This window comes from Colobus angolensis, unplaced genomic scaffold (genome assembly GCF_000951035.1).
Source record: "Colobus angolensis palliatus isolate OR3802 unplaced genomic scaffold, Cang.pa_1.0 Scaffold158, whole genome shotgun sequence".
NCBI classification, from domain to species: domain Eukaryota; kingdom Metazoa; phylum Chordata; class Mammalia; order Primates; family Cercopithecidae; genus Colobus; species Colobus angolensis.
Window position 1 is genome coordinate 9,025,672 of NW_012114688.1, and position 20,803 is coordinate 9,046,474.

At 36.1% G+C, this 20,803-nt stretch overlaps 1 protein-coding gene across 1 annotated transcript in view; it reads left to right on the plus strand.

The window, feature by feature from the left end:
- Nucleotides 1-20,803, plus strand: part of LOC105508112 (serine/threonine-protein kinase TNNI3K) — a 305,390-nt gene that overhangs the window by 98,589 nt on the left and 185,998 nt on the right. The window contains exons 6-11 of the mRNA XM_011936921.1: nt 902-1,000; nt 5,806-5,944; nt 11,461-11,605; nt 11,694-11,798; nt 15,720-15,814; nt 16,432-16,581. Coding sequence (XP_011792311.1) covers nt 902-1,000; nt 5,806-5,944; nt 11,461-11,605; nt 11,694-11,798; nt 15,720-15,814; nt 16,432-16,581 — 733 coding nt within the window. The remainder of the gene's footprint in view (nt 1-901; nt 1,001-5,805; nt 5,945-11,460; nt 11,606-11,693; nt 11,799-15,719; nt 15,815-16,431; nt 16,582-20,803) is intronic.

Sequence of the window (20,803 nt, forward strand, 5' to 3'; positions counted from 1 at the left end):
TTAAGATTATAGGAGAGCCCAAGTTCTAACGGCTACTTTGAGTTACTCATCACTAAGTAGTCCCATTTATGTGCAATACACATATTAATAAACTCCCGTATGTTTTTCTCTTATTTATCTGCCTTTTTATCAGTCTAATTTATATGGCCTCAGCCAATAAACCTAAAATGGATAGAAAAAATATTTTTTTTATCCCCTACAAATACCAATCTATGGCTTTCCATGATGACAATTGGCCAACAGTTCCTGGTAGGGTTTTTCATTTGTTCATTCACTTCTTTAACAAGTATTTATTGTATGATTACTATTTGCATGATGAATCCAACATACACTTTGTCCTTAAAGAATTTCTCTTTAGTAAGGATGTTAAAGTGTATATAAATAGAAAACTGTTCTAAATTATATGAGTGAAAGTTATGTGAGATTTTTGAGGAGGTAATATTTAATTTCAGCCAGGCAGATGGCAATGAAGGGAGGGAAATTGAGGAAATCTGGGAGGAGATGGCATTTTAGCTGGAGATTAAACATGCATATATTAGGCAGAAGGACATTTCTGGCTGAAGAAATAATGTGAACAAAGTCTCAAAGGAGCAAGAAGCTGGATGCAGTTTGACTCTACAATTGGGTTTAGGAAAGAGACTAATGAGAAATACATTTAAAAGGAACACTGTCAGATTGAAGGAACCTTGAATGTCATACTAAGGAGATTTAGTCTTTATCTTTCATAAAAAAAAAAAAAAAAAAAAAAAGACACTGGAGGTTTTGGATAAGGTGGATGGAAGAAAGTTGTATTTTAGGGTGGCAACTCCTGAAGAAGATTTGTGCATGGTGGTTGTAAACTGAACCTTAATAGGCAGATAACTCAACTGAAGTTCTTAACCATAATCATTTTCTTGTCCAGGCTGCTGATGTGCTGTTGCAACATGGAGCTAATGTCAATATTCAAGATGCAGTTTTTTTCACTCCATTGCACATTGCAGCCTACTATGGGCATGAACAGGTAAGTCTGACAGTAGGATTTCCAGATGTTAAGTGTTGCTTAAGTGTAGGCTTTTGTTGAATTGTCCTGTCTTCAAAGAGTTTATATTTAAAATATCTTTGAATTATTTTTGCCATATTCTCATCAATCCATCCTTGAGGAAGTTGAAGATCCATATAAGCATTACGGTTGTCATGCTATTCATTTTTGCTGATGAGCTTACTACACAAAGAGGCAGAAGAGTACATCGGTTAAGTGTGTGACCACAGGAATCAGTCAGCCTAAATTTGAAAAATTCCTAGTGTTTTGACCAGGTGTAGGTTATGTAATCCCTCTGATCTTCATTTATTCACCTACAAAATGGGGAAAGATATTAATAGTAACCTCATAGGGCTGCTGTTCGGATGCAATATAAATTGTTTGGCAAATGCTCAGTAAATGTAGCTGTGATGATGCTAATGGCAATAACAATAAAACAACTCATAAAGGCTCTATAAAAACAATTACTAACGTGCTTTATAATTTACTTTAAATATGTGATTCTATAACAGGTCCATATGTATAAAATGTTATATTCTGTAATAAAAAAATATAGAAAGCTTTAAAGTTTTTAACATACTTTTGTTCAATATATGATTTTATTTAACCTTCACAACTTTAGGAAATTATTGAGTTGCCACATGATTGAGCTTATATCATTGAATAGGCACTGTGATAGAACCTTTATCTTCTAATTTTTCCACAACCCTGAAACTGGCTGTTATTTGTCCATTCCTTTTTTTTTTTTTTTTTTTCTTTCTTGAGATAGAATCTCGCTCTGTCGCCCAGGCTGGAGTGCAGTGTCGCGATCTCGGCTCACTGCAAGCTCCGCATTCTGGGTTCACGCCATTCTCCTGCCTCAGCCTCCCGAGTAGCTGAGACTACAGGTGCCCGCCACCACGCCCAGCTAATTTTTTGTATTTTTAGTAGAGACGGGATTTCACCATGTTAGCCAGGATGGTCTCCATCTCCTGACCTCGTAATCCACCTGCCTCGGCTTCCCAAAATGCTGGTATTACAGGTGTGAGCCACCGCGCCTGGCCTATTTGCCCATTCTTATCAATGGTATGCATGAAGCTCAGTCAGGTGAGGTAGCATGCCAGAGTCATGCAGCTATTAATAATAAATAGAAGAGCTGGAATATGTACTCAGTTCTGTCTGATCCCAAAGCCTATATTTGTTTTGCTGTACCAAAGTACTTCTTCTTATTCTTCTTCAACCTGTGAGAAAAATTATCAAGTCCAGACAATTTTCCTAAATGGAGAAGCCAGAATTCAAGGCAACATGTTCTAACTCCAAAGTCTGCTGATTTTCAACGTTAACATATCAAAAGACAAAAATTGTATGTTTCTTTAAAACACTGCCCTGTGGCAGTGAGAATACTCAAGGAACTGAAAATAGCCAGAGAGAGAGAGAGAGAGAAACAAATGTAACTGGATAACCAAATATAACTGTTCATTGAATACTCCATTTTCACTCTTCCTCAATTTGTCTTTCTTTTTTTTTTTTTTTTTTTGAGACGGAGTCTGGCTCTGTTGCTCGGGCTGGAGTGCAGTGGCCGGATCTCAGCTCACTGCAAGCTCCGCCTCCCGGGTTTACGCCATTCTCCTGCCTCAGCCTCCCAAGTAGCTGGGACTACAGGCGCCCGCCACCTCGCCCGGCTAGTTTTTTGTATTTTTTAGTAGAGACGGGGCTTCACCGTATTAGCCAGGATGGTCTCGATCTCCTGACCTCGTGATCCACCCGTCTTGGCCTCCCCAAGTGCTGGGATTACAGGCTTGAGCCACCGCGCCCGGCCAATTTGTCTTTCTAGACTCCTTCAATTTTAGGATAGAATTATACCTTTTTACCTTCCTGGAGGTCATGCCACAGCACCACCTGAGGGTTCCAAAATGAAGATCAAACTTACTTGTGTCCCTGTGCTCAATAGTCATTGTGTCTTTATTCCTCTGCTAGCTGGCATATGCCTAGACACTCTAAGACTGGTGAAGCAGGACCTATAGGTAGGAAGATTGCTTATTTCATTGATGTGCTGCTCAGAGTGCACTGGAGTGCAATGAAGAGCTGGGCACCGAAAATACTTTTAGAAGTACAGGCCCAAAAGCACAAGTAATGGAAAAATCCCATCATTTCCTAACCTCAGGCACAGACAGGATATATACAATGCATGTTATTTATAGAGTCATCCTCTTTGACGATTAACCTCATCACCCAGGAGAAACATAAACAGCCTGTATGCATGTTGGGTGGAGAACTAAATTTGTTTACTTTCCCTGAAAATATGGTCACAGTCTTATAAAATTATGCTAAAATGTGGATGGCCCTTTTATGATAAGGGACTCACTTTCTGTATGCGAAGGCAGCACATAAGTAATTTATGGAGGCTATTGTCATTTGCTAAAATATGCTGACAAGGAGAATGGTACATTCAATATATAAATGTACCTAATGTGCCATGTTCCTTGTCATTTGTTTATTTACTTATTTTTTAAGTGGAAGAGTAGATGTTTTGTACCAAGAGTAATATTTCCTAGGTATGTAATAATAGTCCTTAATAGACAATCGATTTCAGAGATAGTTTAAATCTGTCTATTATAAAGTCACATAATCAGAATATATGGAATCTGTTTAAGTGGAAATATCTGCTTAGGCATGCAAGGTTCTTGAAACTAAACTTCTGCTGTTCTGATTTCACCTGAATTAAGTCTTGATCTGTCCATTAGCCAGCAAAGAGATAAAATGGACATGCTCCAAGTTGGGGCTACCACTTTTACTAACAGCTATTGAATGCCAGGCACTTTTCTGAGTGCTTTACATGCTATGACTTATTTAATCCTCACAACAACTCCAAGAGGTGGAAATATTGTTATTCCAACTTTAGCAATGAAGAAACTGAAGTATCAAAATGATAAACAATTTGTTCAAAGCAATATAGCTGATAAATAGAAGCCTGATTTCCAAACCCTTGCTCTTGTTCATTACACTCAATAGGAACTCAGTTCCCCACATTGTACCCAGCTAATATTTTACCTAGAATTTCTATCAAAAGTCTACCATATTCTTGAGAGATTTATACTCAAGACATGTTTATTTGTTGACTCATGGGAAGTAAAAATAGTTTTAGAGCTTGAATTCACTTTTGTGCTGACACTTCAGTGGTCAAGACAATTGAGAGGGGTCAATTGCTATTTGGATCCTAAGTGCTATTTTAAGGACTCAGGCGCATCTTAACTTAACCTCTTAGTATCACTGAGATGACTTTTGAAATTCTCAGGAGAGCCAACGTCAAGTTTACATAAATTATTTGGAAAATTCTTAAGTATATATGCAAGTGACTCAAAGGAATTCCTAAATTACCTAAAACAATCCCAGGAAGACCCCTACCTGCTTCATCACTTTATCCTTTTCTGACCATATGGATGTAGAGTCTCAGTTAATTGGAAAAGATGTCAGGGCTACTGTTCCTATCTCCAGTTCACTCACATATCCAGAAAAATACCCAAAACTCCAGTAGCAAGATGACCAGTAGTGGTATATGACTGAAGCTGCCATGAAAATCAAGAATCAAGTCAACTACCACTGACTCTGGCCAGAAGGAGACTTTGGAAGAGATCATTCAGAGAAGATTCTGCATGACTCTAGAGAAGGCTATTTATGTACCTAGAAGACTTACATTATGAAATTGACAAGAGAGTTGATACTAAAGAGAGCAAATGACAAAAGTAGGTTTTCAAGGTCAAAAAATATGGAGAGGATTTTTAAAAAATGTTTTCAAAGTTCCCTAGCATCTCATCTAGCCCCACATTAACTCTGAAACAGAAATGGTAAACAACATTGTCTCAGTTCACCAACAAAAATAAAAAATAACATTTACAGAACAAATAGTGTATGACAGTCATTGTGCTATGCACTTTAAACAAATTTCTAATCTAATCCTCATGACAACCCATGAGTTAAGTCTTACTATTATTCCCATTGCACATATGAAAAAACTTGGGTATAAATAAATTAACTAATTTTTCTCAAGAACACACAGCTGATATAAATCAGATTCTAGATTCGAATCTAGGACTATCTTAAACTGCACCTTAACTCTTAATCAGTATATGATATTACCCCTCAAGTTAACAACATAAGGTCAGTAACAGGCACTATTGGTTGCTTAGGCAAAACTATCATTTCAACTATTACCACTTTGGGCCATATATTTTTTTCTTTCTTGCAGACTCCTTATTTTATTTTACTGTTCAACGTCTCTCCTAGAGGTTGTGCTTAGAGATGCTCCTATCCCCATCTACTGTGTGTTAGATCTTGTTTAGTTGAAGATACTCACGGTAAATCTTTCCCCTTGTCCAGGGATTGATTTAGAAAGTTGCAAATGACCTAGTCCAGACTGAAGAGATATGGGAAGAGAGTTTCTGGAGAGTTTTTAACAAGGAATTTCTAGATTAAAAAAATATGGCCCCTTGTTCCAAAAGATAGTGGTCATCTCCTACTGTGCTCTGTGGACCTCGGTTTGTAATGACTGGAGATCCTGCAGCTCTCTTGCTACCATGGGGTGATCCATCCTACTTGCTGAGCGTGGCAGAACAGAATGATGGAAAGAACTTGAGTTATTAAGCTGTTGTATTAATCAACCCTAGAATTATTCCAGTTTTGGACTTCCTGCTAGGTGATATAACAATGAATTTTTTGTGGTTTACGCCTGTTGTGTTTTTGTATACTGCCGAAAGTTTTGCATTATTGTTTGAATTTTGATACTAATTTCAAATGAATAAATCCTTTAGGTAACTCGCCTTCTTTTGAAATTTGGTGCTGATGTAAATGTAAGTGGTGAAGTTGGAGATAGACCTCTCCACTTAGCATCCGCAAAAGGATTCTTGAATATTGCAAAACTCTTGATGGAAGAAGGCAGCAAAGCAGATGGTAAGATTATACATTTAAAATACCTTTGCTATCATTTGCTTTATGCATAATTTTTACTTGTAATTCTCTTACTAGAGAATAATCTTGAAGTTGACTAATCCTGTAGTCATGTACTTATTTACTCCACAAGTCATAATTTATCTTTAATATGTTTATTAGGCCTATATGTGAATCCTTCTTTACATGTTTTAGCTCACTTCTTAATATATTAGATGCTCCAGTGAAAGTAAAGAGTTCTCTTAGATAAATTAGTTGTCTTTGCTGTTGTTCACTGATCTTTTATAAATTGAGACATTATTTACTTCTAACAAATTCTCAAATCTCAAGTATATAACCTGATGAATATTTATGTATGTATACATCCATTGAAAACCACCCAGATCAAGATTTAGAATATTTCATCACTCTGAAATTTTCCCTTATGCACTCATCTCAGGTAAATAGACTTTACCCCCAAAGGTAATTAATATTCTGACTTTTATTCCTATATATAGTATTTTCTGTTCTTGAAGTTTGTATAATTTTATGACTGGCTTCTTTTGCTCAGCAAGATGATTTGGACATATATCCATGTTGTTGTATGGATCATAGTTTGTTCTTTTATATTGTTGAAGATTACATGAATATACCATAATTGGTATATCCATTCTTCTCCTAGTAGACATTTTAATATTTCTAATGTTCTTTTGTTATGAATACAATTGCCAGTAACATTCTTATTCAAGTCTTTTTGTGGACATATATGTTCATCTCTCTTGTGTGTGTGTATATATGTATCACACACATACACATATATATATGAGAGAAATGATAATTCGAAAGGTAATAATGCATATGTTTAATGTTTTAGGAAATTTCTAGACAGTTCTTCAAAATGTTTGTACTATTTTAAAATCTTACAACAATATATGAGAATTTCAGTTGCTTCCCACAGCATCCCTAATATTTGATATTATATTACTATACTTTTTAATAGAGTTTGAGTGTGATCCATTTGGGGAAAAAAAGTTTTAGAATACATAGAAGGACTTCAGAATCAGTTGATGGAATAGAATTTCCTTTCATTTTTATTTTCTTAATTATAAAATAAATTTTGGAAAGTTGATTATAACTATTGAAAAATTTCTTTTTTTCACTTTTCCTCACAAACTTTATTTTTTGACAAAAATTCACTCAGAGTTGCATCTTGCCATTAAATTCTCTCAGGCATATCCAACATTCTTCCATTGACCCCCAAGAGACCCAATTAAAAGCCCAGCTGTAAGAACTGCTGGCCTTTGCAGCGGGAACAGTACACATTTCCAAAAGGACACGGTTGTCAAATCTCTAGAACTGCCAGTTCCTTGGTCCAAAACGCAGATTGATATTTAGTTAACAAAGCTAATCAATGGTTTTTATCTACCCATAAGGAATACGCAAAGTCTCCTAGAGACAACTGTGGCAAGAGACTAGGGTAATTTCCAGTTTCTAAGTTGTAAACAGGGGCCACTTTATTTTGTAAAATTTAAGAAACATAGCTTGCATTGTTTTCTATATGCCAGTATGCAGTAACTCAGGCAGCTACTTTAGAGCATTAGTATAAACAACCTATGTTGTCAGGATATAAGGAATGCTGTTCCTGGGCCCTTGTTTAAGCAGTCTCTTTCATTTTGTTAGTTTAGAATAGGCATAGGTACACCTGTGTGAACCACTGAACACATAATCATGTTTTTGAAACTGCCTCACTCTTCCAAGAGGTCAGGAACTGCATCACTTTTTCATTTTATTATTGATGCCAAGCTTAGCTTTTTATTCCTCTGTACAACTCCAGAGCTCAGTAGTGTCAAAATGAATGTCATTTATGATCAGCATGTCTCTAGGATCAAAAGACTCCTCTGCAAAAGGCATTGAAATGTGTAATACTACAGCCACATCCCCCTTACATGCCAGCATCATATGGTACAATTTTTAACATTTTCTTTGTGGTGCATGCAAGTATTACATGCCTCCTACTCAACTATTTTATAAAATCAAGAGACAGCATGACTCAGATTTTTAAGTATTTTTATTTCTTTCTAGTACACACTTGATATTTAAGTTCTATTTGCACTTCAACCAATCGCAAAAAAACAAACCAGAAGATCTGCTATGCCAGTGGACACTGTGCAGGACTTATTATCAGTGAGTTCACTTATTCTAAAATGTAGCTAAGCCTCCAAATGATTTATTTTAGATCTGGACCCTGCCTGTGGTAAATGGACATAGCAGAAAGATTAAGTAAATAGCCCCCAAAAGAGTACAATTTGAAATCCAGTATTTACAGTATGTTTCCATGGTAGCAGAATGTCACAAATGAAAATAAATTCAGGTTGCAAAATTACCCAAAATGTAATTCTGAAAGCACCTTCTTTAGTTCAGCATGTTTGGAAGACTGACCTATTCAGTTAGGTATGTTTTAAATCTCTGTTCTGCTTCTTTGTATCTCTTAGGGTAATGAAAAAGAAGTATAATGCCCCCTAAATGAGATTGAAAAGGTTAAAATATTGATGGACTGCATAAGAAAAAAATAGTGATACAGTCTTCAAAATATACCATTTTGATAATGTTAAAAATTGAAAAATTTACATTTAGAATTAATAATTTTTATCATCTTAATCATAAATGCTATATTTCTTTTAAATAACACAATCCTTGTGACTGGATGGAGCTAGATATTACAGAAAGCCACAAAAAATTTCTAGAACATGCCCAGGCATAGGAAGTGTTTTATTTTTTGAAATACAGCTTCTTGGATGTATTACATAGATCTGTTACTGAAAGCTTATTAAAGACAGACCTGGGAGTAAGTTTAAAGATCTTGTAGGACCTGCTGATATTGCTTGGTTAATCTGGAAATTTTTATTTTATTTTTAGGGTCAATAAGCAGAAATAAAGAAGAAACAGCACCCATTCACCCAATATTCAATATTTCTTTCAAAAGACATCACTATATACCCACTCTCTTCTAAACAGAGCACCAGGCACTAGATATTTTCCCAATAATGATTTGCATGTATTTTTTGTTTTAAATTCTCCTTTATATGTTTCTCAATAAGATGCTAAGTTGGAGCACATAGAATGTTATTCATGCATTCAATTTTTCTAAGATATAATAATATATTTTCTTTTTTGTCTTTGCAAATTGGTCCAAGACAAAACTAAATACATCACAGTGACTGAAGCAAAAACAGATGTGTATACACATAAATTCTATGTCTGATTCCATATTTGTCCTGGCTTGTTCCTTCAGTTGGTATTTACATCTTCTTTGAAGGGAATAATGTTTCAGCCACTGCAGATAATTTGAAGTTTACTGATTCAGTTGGAGAGGAATACTGGGTGGGGCCAAGGATGGCCAAAGGCAAATTATAAATTAATAGAAGACTGCACTGCATTCTGCTTTGCAGTTTTCCATCTGAACCTTAAGAATTCTTATGTCACGCTCCAGATGCCCTGGACTCCTGACTGTTCTCAAACACTGACTTGTGGCATTGACTTTCCCTGGCTTAGAACAGAAAGTGAACAAAGGAAAAGCTTTTTTAAAAGGGATATAATCAAAAGAACCAAGAACATTCTTCTGAATGAAAGGTGTCTTTTTTCAGCTACTCATTAATAAAAAAAGATTCAAAGGTTTGTTTTTAATAACAGTCTTGGGAGGAGAAGCTCAATGACTTTGTTAAAGATTTCCCTTTGGCTTAAAATCTTGCAGGAAAATAAAATGAGGATGATTGTCTACAGATACAGCAGCTACAAGGCCTAATTAAGACCCTGTCTAGATTGACAAAGTAATCAAACAATAAAACAAATGGCTTTAGAGCAGTTGATTCCATTATTTTAGTTTTAAAAATTATTAAAGCCAGATTAGGAATTGAGCAGTTTTTCAGTTGTTATTACTTCAGGACTGTAATTATTGACTGTTTAACTAGACTGTAAGTTGTTTGAGAGTATAGACTCTGCATTTATCTGTTATTAGCTTTGGACATAGCAGATTTCTAAGAGGGACATTAGTAAAAAGGTTAAGTAACTTTTATTAAATGTCTAGTATATGATAGGCATCATGCTTGATAGAGGTTTTCCAATCATGATCCTCTTTATTCTTTTCAGCATCCCTGGAACAATGATCTTATTATATTCATTGTTACTGATAAGACATCCATACCTCCAACACTAGCTTAATGGCTAATACGTAGTGATCATTTGATTCTTGTTGAGGAATGAGAGTGTATCTGTCAAGTTTTTTTTTTCTTTCAAGTATTAGAAACTAACTCTTGCTAATTTAGTCATAAAATGAGTAGATTAAAGGATATCATGTAGCACATAGAATCTTCTTCAGAACAGAGTAGAAAGCCATGTTTGAAATTCTCACTGTGAGGAACAACATCCAAAATCATGCCCAAATGTGGTCCTGTGAAGATGCACTGCCACCCTTGCTAGGCACACATAAATTCTTGTGCTTCTGATGCCAACAATGTAGGACATTGAATCTGTGGCTGGAATTGCTACCATGGGAAATTGGATGGAGCTACTGCCGCCACTGCCACGTTGCCAAGATAGATTAGGCCTTGCTTTTTATGTCATCAGCTCTGAAGTCAGTCTCATATGATGTGTTGATTGAAGGAGTCTACAGATAGGTGTCCAGACCAGGGAACTGTTGAGAGTAAAAGTGTCATTAAGAATTATTCCAGGAAAACAAGTCTAAACTAGGACATATGGTCACCCTCTGCTAATTCTGTTCCCTAGCTGCAAAGAGATCATGGAAAGCACATTTTCTGCTTCTATGATAGAATGTGGTCTTGGCTTCTCATTAGTACTTGCAGTATACGGAATTACCCAAACATCAGAAGAGGTTATAAGGCTGGGTGTTCCAAAGAGAAGGACAAATGTGCACTACTGAATGAAGAATTGAATTTTAAATAACCTGTCTAAAGTAAAACAATTAATGAGGTCTGCCTAAGTCTAAAGCACTTTTCCTTTCATAATACCATGCTTTGCATAGTGTACTATGGTAATTTTCAGCTAAGGATATACATCAGAGCTGTTTACAACAGTGTTGTAAACATACAGGTTGTGGGGCCCCACTCTAACCTACTGAAACCAAATCTCTGGGAATGGTGCTCTGGCCAGGATCTGTAATTCTTAACATCATTCAGAGAAAAAAAAAATTAATTTGAAAGGTGATCCTTGTGGAAATAAGGCCACGTGTACCTTTTGGATGCTATTAGTTTCCCAAACTGTTCCATTGTTTGAGATAGATTTGATTTAATGTGTTCCATAGAATTTATGGAAGCTAGAAGGAAACCTGTTTAATGTAGTAGTAGGCAATCGAATAAAATTATAATTTTAAAAATTGGTCGCCCTTAACTTCCTTTATTATTATCATTAACTGGCATTTCCAGGAATCACTCAGGTACTTAGAAATGTCCGTGGTACTATACATATGAAGGTTGAAAAACAAAGAATTCCAGATAACATATCCTTTTCTCTCTTGCTGATAACAGTGAATGCTCAAGATAATGAAGACCATGTCCCGCTCCATTTCTGTTCTCGATTTGGACACCATGATATAGTTAAGTATCTGCTGCAAAGTGATTTGGAAGTTCAACCTCATGCTGTTAATATCTATGGAGATACTCCCTTGCACCTGTGAGTATTATGTAGCGTTCCATAGGTCCTCCAGGTATACTGCATGTACTTGCTTACAATATTAACAAGATATTTTCTTCAAATCTAGGGCATGCTACAATGGCAAATTTGAAGTTGCCAAGGAAATCATCCAAATATCAGGAACAGAAAGTCTGACTAAGGAAAACATCTTCAGTGAAACAGCTTTTCATAGGTAAAAGAATATTTAAGTGCAATAGCCACTAAACTTAGCCGACACTCTAAAGCACCTGAAGTTGTGTGCATAAAGCAAGAACAAATAACGGCAGATGTTGCAATCAGAGAGCAATAGCAGAGGTAGGGCAGAGGACAAAGAGCCCGAGCTAGATGCATGGAAGAAAAGGTGGAGGCAGATGCTGCAGTCAGTACAACAGATGGGGCCGAAGCCAGATGCTGCGTTCCTGGCAGCAGCCACAAAGACAGGGACTGATGTTGCCAAGGCAACAGGCATATCAACATCTGTAAGCATATTGCTTCTATTCCTCTTCACTCCATGGAAAGCTGCCAAAAAGGGATGCTCCCATAATCCTCCTCCAACAAGAATCTCATTACCAGAATTCATCAGCATTAAATGTGACACTTTTTTCCTTTCCACTTAAACCTTACGTGAAAATGTGTCTACCTATCTAAAACATCCATCTGTCAGCCTGTAAAAGCCTAGTCAGGGTGGCCACTCAAATACCTAAGAAAGCATTAGCTCTTCTCTAGGAATTCTTGAGAGCCCTTTACGGTGTGCTCTAGAAAAGCACACTGAAGGAACAGCTGGCATTAGAAAAGTTGCAACCAAAAATAAAAGGAGAGAAAAAGAAAAGAAAGAAAAGGTTGCTAATAAGTCAGAGCGATAGTTCCCTAAAATGCCCAAAAGGAAGGTGGATGTTTTATAAAATCTAAGGCCTTCATTTTTAATGAGTAACTGTTTTGCTATAACAGTAAAGGCATAGTTTGTAGTAATTTGTATTTAGTAGGTCTTGAAAATTAGTTCGTTTGCCTACATATTACATATTTTTTATTAGTTTGTAACCTCTAAAAATGTATTTGAGACTAATTTGTTGTTCACATAAAGTTTTTGTATTGCATTGATGAATAATAAAAATGAGGAGACTCTCTTTTTTCTCACCAAACTATAATTAAGCTTGTGCTTCTGCATCAGGCATCAACCTGTTAAATTTCACATACATTTCTAGATTTTTCTTGTCAGCCAAAGACTTGGTCAAAAAAACGGTGAAGTAAAACCACCATTTATGGAATAGTGACCATATGCCAGATGATTTGCATCCATTATCTCGTCTAATCCTCACAACGTTTTATGAAGTTGGATTTATTATCTCTCTTTTACAGAAGAGAAAATTGAGGATCAGAAAAGCTAAGTAACTTGCCAAAGTTTCTTATGGATAGAAAATAATGTTGCAAATGCCTACGTAATTCTAAATCCCGTGCTTTTTACATTTCTTCATGTTCTAGTACCAAAATATTTTGTCTGTTTTCTACACACTCAGTAACAGAACAGATGCAAGAACTCCTTAGATCATACCTTCAGTCAAACGGTTCAGTGGAATCTGTCCCTGCAGGGGACAGTTGGCAGAACTGATATGTACTAGTTGCTGGTATTCTCTTTCCCATTAGGTCATGCCTGTTACAGCTGACACCTCAGGCTAGTTTTCAGATCATTTTGCTACTTCATGCACTAAAATTGAAACCAACTGTAATCAGAGGGTGACTGTCACCTCCAAAAGATTGTCTATATGAGAAGATTTGTGAAGTGAGTTGAAAGTATATACCCAGTTGTTTTATTTTGTGTAAGCCTGTGGCTACTCAGAGTTAACAGATTAATGTTTTTGTTGTATTCATTTTAAGAAAATATTTATAAAAGAGTCTCCTTTTACATGAGGAATTCACTCTGAATACAAATTTTTCTATGTACAATCATAGTATTTTGCACAGAGTAAGACTCACATTTCTGTTGTGGTTTTCATATGTATACACACACACATATATTTATATAAATATATGTGTGTATATAGATGTACACATATACACATATATGTGCATGTATATATGTGCATGTATGTATGTATATATACACTCATATGTATACATATATATGTACATATATTCAGAACTCATTTTCTGTAAGTAGTTTCTTTGAAAAACAGCAATGAATCAATATTAAATGTGTACTGTTATGGATCGTATTTATAATGCAAATAGTTAATGGCATGATATATTGCACTGAGATGGTAATTTTTTTATTCACTCAATAATTCAAGAAAGAGTTATTAAAGACCTACCTTGTGTTGCTGCTACTAGGGACATTAAGATGACAGGATTCTTTCCGTCCTTAAAATAGCACTATTATAAGGTATCAAGGTAAACAGAGGTGTATCCAGTACCATATCACAGTGCGATAAGCACTGTAAGATTGAAATTACAAAGAAGCAGAGGGGTCAGCAATGAATTCTGCCTTTGGTTCATTAGAATACTTCATATTCAGTTTAATCGGATGAAGAATGAATGGTATCACAAAAGAAAAATGACTTAGGCAATGCCATCCTCGGAGGGGGAAATGCTAAGGCCCAGTGAACTCCCTCTTTTTTCTAGAACCAAGTCCCTATGCCCTTCCATTAGCCATTATTTAGATGGGGCTTTGCCCAATGCTAGTTCCTTCCAGTCACTTGTTACATACCTCATATCTCTTCATGATTTGGATATGGAGTATTGTTAGTTAACAAGTGATAGCAAAAGCAGAGGTATGAGGGAAACTACAGGAAAAGAACATTTATGAGAGAATTACTAATCAAAAAGTTAAATCCAGTAGTCATTACTAGGCATGTTAATTTCACACAAAATCTTTTTCTCAGTGCATCTTAGCTTTCCCAGTAAACAGTAGAAATCAGAATTTCAGCTAAGTATTTCGACAAATCTATTTGCAAAATTTATCTAAAAAAATCTTATTTCCTTGCATCTTGAAATTTATTAATTTTTCCACAAATACTTTCTCACAACTGGAAAGAGCTGATAATGAAATGTCCTCTACAATTTGTAATGTGATTCTATAAGCATTAGTTCACTTGAAATTTCAGCATCAATTTGGCAACTTGAGAAAGTATTGTCTATCATTGTTTTATAGATGGTAAAACTAAAACTCACAGAAGTCAAAGAACTTGTCCAGGCCCTCTGGTTTGTGTGTGGCAGAATTCTGGATTTTGAGTCCACAACTAATGCTCCTTCAGTAAAATGAAAGCTTTGAGATCTTACTCTCTGGTCAAGGAAGTGTTTGAAGAGACAGTAGATGCTTTTACCGGGAATAATTTCAGATTGTGGCCTGGATTTGACTAAAACTCTCAGAACTCTCCTGAATTTCTAATTTGATTGTCCTGCATAATAATTCCTAGGTCCTGCAGCTAAAAATGCATGGATCTCTTATACCTTATATCCTTTTATGAAAAATAACTAATATCCCTGAAAACATTTGATAAAAAACACTGGAAATTTTATACAGCTCTTTTCTTAAAGATGTGAGAATCTTTAGAATTTTTCTCACCATATATCCACATTTTTATTTAGCCTTTGTAGATGGTGCTTGTTTATTTTTCATCACCTCCTCCCTTTTCTGTTTCTTTGGCTCTCTTATATACATGTGTGCATCTAGAATGCCTGACTTAATCAGGGCTGCATTTTTCTGTTAGGACTGCCATAAAGAAATACCACAGACTAGGTGGCTTAAGCAACAGAAATTTATCATCTCACAGTTCTGGAGGATAGAAGTCCAAGATCAAGATGTCAACAGGTTTGGCTTCTCCTGAGGCCTCTTCCCTTGGCTTGCAGATGGCTGCCTTCTTGCTGTGTCTTCACATGGCTGCCTCTCTGTCTATGTCACCTGTGTCTTCATCCCAGATTCTTCTTATAAGGATGTCAGTCATATTGAATTGGGACCCCATTTTAACTTAAGTACCTCTTTAAAGACACAATCCCTAAATACAGTCTCATTGTCAGGTTATGGGGGTTATACCTTTAACGTACGATTTTTTGAGGTGTAGGGGAGAGGGCACAATTTAGTCCATAACAAGGGCCTTTTATCTTTCTTATGTTTTTTCAGTGCTTGTACCTATGGCAAGAGAATTGACCTAGTCAAATTTCTTCTTGATCAGAATGTCATAAACATCAACCACCAAGGAAGGGATGGGCACACTGGTAAGACTGTGATGAAAACATCACTAGTTCTAGATGCTTATTAATGATTAAGAATGACAGTATGCAAAGAGATGTGGGGGCATTGGGAGTGCTCAACTCCAGTGGGAAAGGGTATTTTATCAACTGGCATCATTTATAATTGATAATGACTGATAATAATGAAAAGCAGACTGACTTGGTCAATTTTATTATTGTGTTAAATTATTTGCAGTCAATGCATCCTCTTATGACCTGCACTAGGGACAGACTGATCACACTGCTCTGCCCTTGATTTGGTGATCAAAAAAAAAAAAAAAAACCTGTGTCAGGTCTTTGTTCTTTTACTTGTGGAAAGATGCTAACACTTGTTCTTGGTAATTACAGTGGATGTAGAAATACTATAATTTTACTGAGGAAAAGAGAGTCTCTATAGAAGACTGAGTACAATAGAATACCCATTTTGCTTAAAGTAATGTCTCTTTTGGTCAATAATAAAATGAGTTCTTTATCAAAGAAATCAATCCTTACTTCATACCTTTGGAAATAATGCTATTATGTGGTGATAACTGTCTTTTGAAAATTTGGGGTGCAGTTTTTCTTTTTTCTCCTTTTGTTCTTTCAATTCTTTTCTGTTACAGGATTACACTCTGCTTGCTACCACGGTCACATTCGCCTGGTTCAGTTCTTACTGGATAATGGAGCTGATATGAATCTAGTGGCTTGTGATCCCAGCAGGTCTAGTGGTGAAAAAGATGAGCAGACATGTTTGATGTGGGCTTATGAAAAAGGTATATTTTTAATCATCGTATCTCTATAGTGATACATTGAACTGTGTGCATAGATTATGTCAGTGCATCAATAATTACTTTGCTTACATGACTTGAACACTCTCATTTCTTCTGTAGATTTTAGTTGAGTTTCTGGGGCCTTGGATCAAAGAGTCCAATACACTGTAATCAGAGAAGGCAACTCCTAGGCTGCAGATGAGCCAAAGGCATTCTCAGTATTGGCACTTTGAAAGGGAATAGTCACATTTCTAAGTACCAGAGAAACAAAATTGTGATGGCTAATGATAGTAGAGTGGGCTCAAAGCTAATCTTTATCTCTTATATGGGGGAATTTTGATGTGGTTTCAAATTTATAAGAAAGAAGTGAGTGCAGTGGGGGGAAAAAGAAATATTTGTCAGATCTAACCCTGCTGACAATGCCTGTGCTAGAAAAATGTGAGGGAGCCAAGTGTAAACTTATTTGAATATAAACTTATTTGCTTAAGTATAAACTTATCTGAGCTCAAAGTGGTGAAAACTTGAGATCGGGTATGAGAACAACTGGATTTAAATCAAGCCATATTATTTGACCTTGTGCAAATTATTTAATATTTCTGAGCTCCATTTTCTTCATCTGAAAAATAAGGATTATAACTTCTACTTCATAAGATTGTAAGGATTAAATGAGATAATATACCCAAATTGCTTAGAACAGTGGCTGACACAAAATAAATACTAAGTAATTGCTATTTTAGTGTGATAGCAATGTACTAGTAGTAACTCAGAAATAAAGATGATTGATAACAAATTCATCATTTCAAAGGAGAAGTAACCAAAGACACTCAGATGGTGAAAAGCATCTTTGTAATTGTTATTGAGATATATTTGCTTCATAAGCAAGCTCTCCATAGACACATACACTCCTAAGGAGTTTAGATTTTTATGAAAGAATACATACTCTTTTATGAAAGAGTATATATTGTCTTTGAAATTACAGGTTATAATTGAACACTTTTAAAAATATACCAGATTTTAAAGTCACATTTTAATTGTTTTTTTAACTTTTGATGACTGCATTGTCTTTTTACGATATTAAAAATATATAAAGAAACATAGTTACCTTTTTAAATACTAGAATCCTAAAAGATTGTACTGAAAATAGCAATTATTAAGCTATAAGATTTCCTAGCCTACCAAGTTGATTTAAAAGGTTTTCTGACTAAAGTGGGATATGGGCCAGGCACGGTGGCTCACGCCTGTAATCCCAGCACTTTGGGAGGCCAAGGTGGGCAGATCATGAGGTCAGGAGTTCGAGACCAGCCTGGCCAACATGGTGAAACCCTGTCTCTACTAAAAATACAAAACTTAGCTGGGTGCAATGGTGGATGCTTGCAATCTTAGCTACTCTGGAGGCTGAGGCTGAGGCAAGAGAATCATCTGAACGCTGGAGGCAGAGGTTGCAGTGAGCTGAGATCACGCCATTCATTGCACTTCAGTCTGGCAAGAGGGCGAGACTCCGTCTCAAAAATAAATAAATAAATAAATAAATAAGTGAGATATGAAAGTCCATCAATGAAAGAAGAAATATAGTCTGATGTATGAAAATGAGGGGCTGTTGTAAGCATGCAGTAAGTGTATAGACAAAGAGAAGGAAAAATGTACAGGTCTGAAGACTGCTAGTAGAAAAACAATATGGGAGTTACTTTAATAAAGACAAGTGAGCAGACATAGAATATTAAGTAATGAGTTAGATATAGGCCTGCTGTGTTTTGGTGGGCTTAGTTTGCTTTTTGTTTGAATATTGTATAAATGCAAACACATATACCTTTGCACATATTATAACTGTATAGCTCAATGAATTTCACAGATTGAACTCACCCAGCACCCAAATGAAGAAACTGAACATAACAAGTCCCCTAAAAGCCCCATTGACATTCTCTTCCAATCACTCCCCTAAGGAGGTTATCATGCCTTCTTGTGGCATAGTTGTTTTGCCACTTTCTGCACTTTATATAAATGAAATGCTATGGTATGTACTTCTTTGTGTCTGGCTTTTTTCAGCCAACAATATGTGTGATTCATTCACATTGTTGCAGGCAGTTATAGATTGTTCATTGTTATTATTGTATAGTATAATGTTTTGTGACTATATGACAATTTTTTTTTTTTTTTTTTTTTTTTTTTTGAGACGGAGTCTTGCTCTGTCGCCGGGGCTGGAGTGCAGTGGCCGGATCTCAGCTCACTGCAAGCTCCGCCTCCCGGGTTTACGCCATTCTCCTGCCTCAGCCTCCCAAGTAGCTGGGACTACAGAAGCCCGCCACCTCGCCAGGCTAGTTTTTTGTATTTTTTAGTAGAGACGGGGTTTCACCGTGTTAGCCAGGATGGTCTCGATCTGCTGACCTCGTGATCCGCCCGTCTCGGCCTCCCAAAGTGCTGGGATTACAGGCTTGAGCCACCGCGCCCGGCCCACAATTTTTTTAATTCGTTCTACTGTTTATGAGCATTTGGATAATTTTCAATTTGGTGCAATTAAGAGTACTGTGTTATGAACATTCATATACATAGATATATGTCTTTCATTGAACATATGGTTGCATTTCTATTAGATATAAAGGTGTTGTACTTTGTATTAAAAAATATAGGTAGCTCCATATCTAAATATCAATTGGAAAATCTTAAATGTTCTGAAATCTCAAGAGGCCTTACTAAATTCTATCTCCTCAACACACTGCATTTATTCAAGTGATTCTCAGACAGTGTCTCTCAAGAAATGTGAGCTTCAGTGTAAGACTGTTTACAAAGCATTAGTCTTCCAGAAGGCAGCTCAGAAATTTCTGCTGCAGCTATCTCTTCACAGGGGTTGGCTTTGTTTGTTTTTAGTTGATTGAGAGTGATAGTCGAAAACTGGCTTTACTTTTATTTTTCGTGGAATTCCACACTTTTATGAAACAATGAATCATTGTGTAACTTCTAAGATTTCCTATGAAATGTCAACAAAGATCCTTTAGCTTAGAGGACTTGCCCACTGGCCTCTGCAACATATGCTGTATTTGTCACCGTATTTGTTCAAACTAATGTGCCAGGCATCAGTGTTGCATTCCATTATTACTATGAATTTTAACAAATTGAATGTTCTTGCTCAAAAGAAAGATGGATGTTTTGCATATGTTCTAGGGCAAAGCAAGTCAAATGACAAAATGAAATTGTTGCTATTTTTCTCTTCCTAAAAAAATGTTGCATTGTTTTCATGCGTTCAGGGAGAATTGAAGTGGCCTTGTTAATATTGTCAGCAGTGCACCTGTCCCTGTATCCTTTGAAACAAAAAGTGCTTCCCTGTCTCCTTGGAGAGGGAATTACTATATTAATTGATATGGCATACTAAGGAGTTCCCTGAGCAATTTCAAGGTAAAGTTGAGGAAGGACTAAAACTTTATTTGATGTAAGAATGGCCCCATTGTGGTTTACCATGTACCCTATCATATCTCAGGAGAGATAAACAAGAAGGCAGCTTCACAATCAAGGGTGTCTATTTGAATAGGTGTACTTTTGGATACATTCAATTTAAATAGTCCATCCTAGTCTAATCTCTTAACAGAAAACTGTGGAGTCTTTCTCAGCAGCACCCGTCTCTGTCTGAATGGCTCTAAGTCAAAGTTTTCACCTGACCCAAGCTAAATTTTAGCTGACCTTCTTTCTACTATTTGGATATGGCACATTGAAGTGTGATTTGGAGTTCTGGAAGAGTTATATATACTCTGTTGGAATATTTTCAGAAAAGGGCTTACTCACTATGGTTCCCTGTGAAATCAGATATAAAGAATGCTTTCTATTTGCATAGCTCTTCTAACCTAAATATATCAAAATCAATCTTGAAAATAATTTTCTTGGTGACCTTCGTCCTACACAGAAGCCTACTGTTTAAGTTTCAATATTTATCTGCCAGACTGCTTAGAGCTCCAATTTTACAGTATTTAGAGTGTTTCCCCTCCCCATCTCCCCCCTTCCTCGTTTCTACTATTCCATCTGAAAGTGTAGCGATCGCTGTCTCACTCACTTGGATTTGTTCTGCCCTTTCCCTGTGGTACAAAGGACCTGTATGAATCAATTTAAATTGGTTAGAAGAAATAGCCAGCAGCCTGCTTATGTTCAAATCCTCTGCCCTAATCACTAGTATGGAAAACCCATTGAAAAGACCTACACATAATCTTACATCCATTGCATTAAAGATGAAACTGCCGAATTG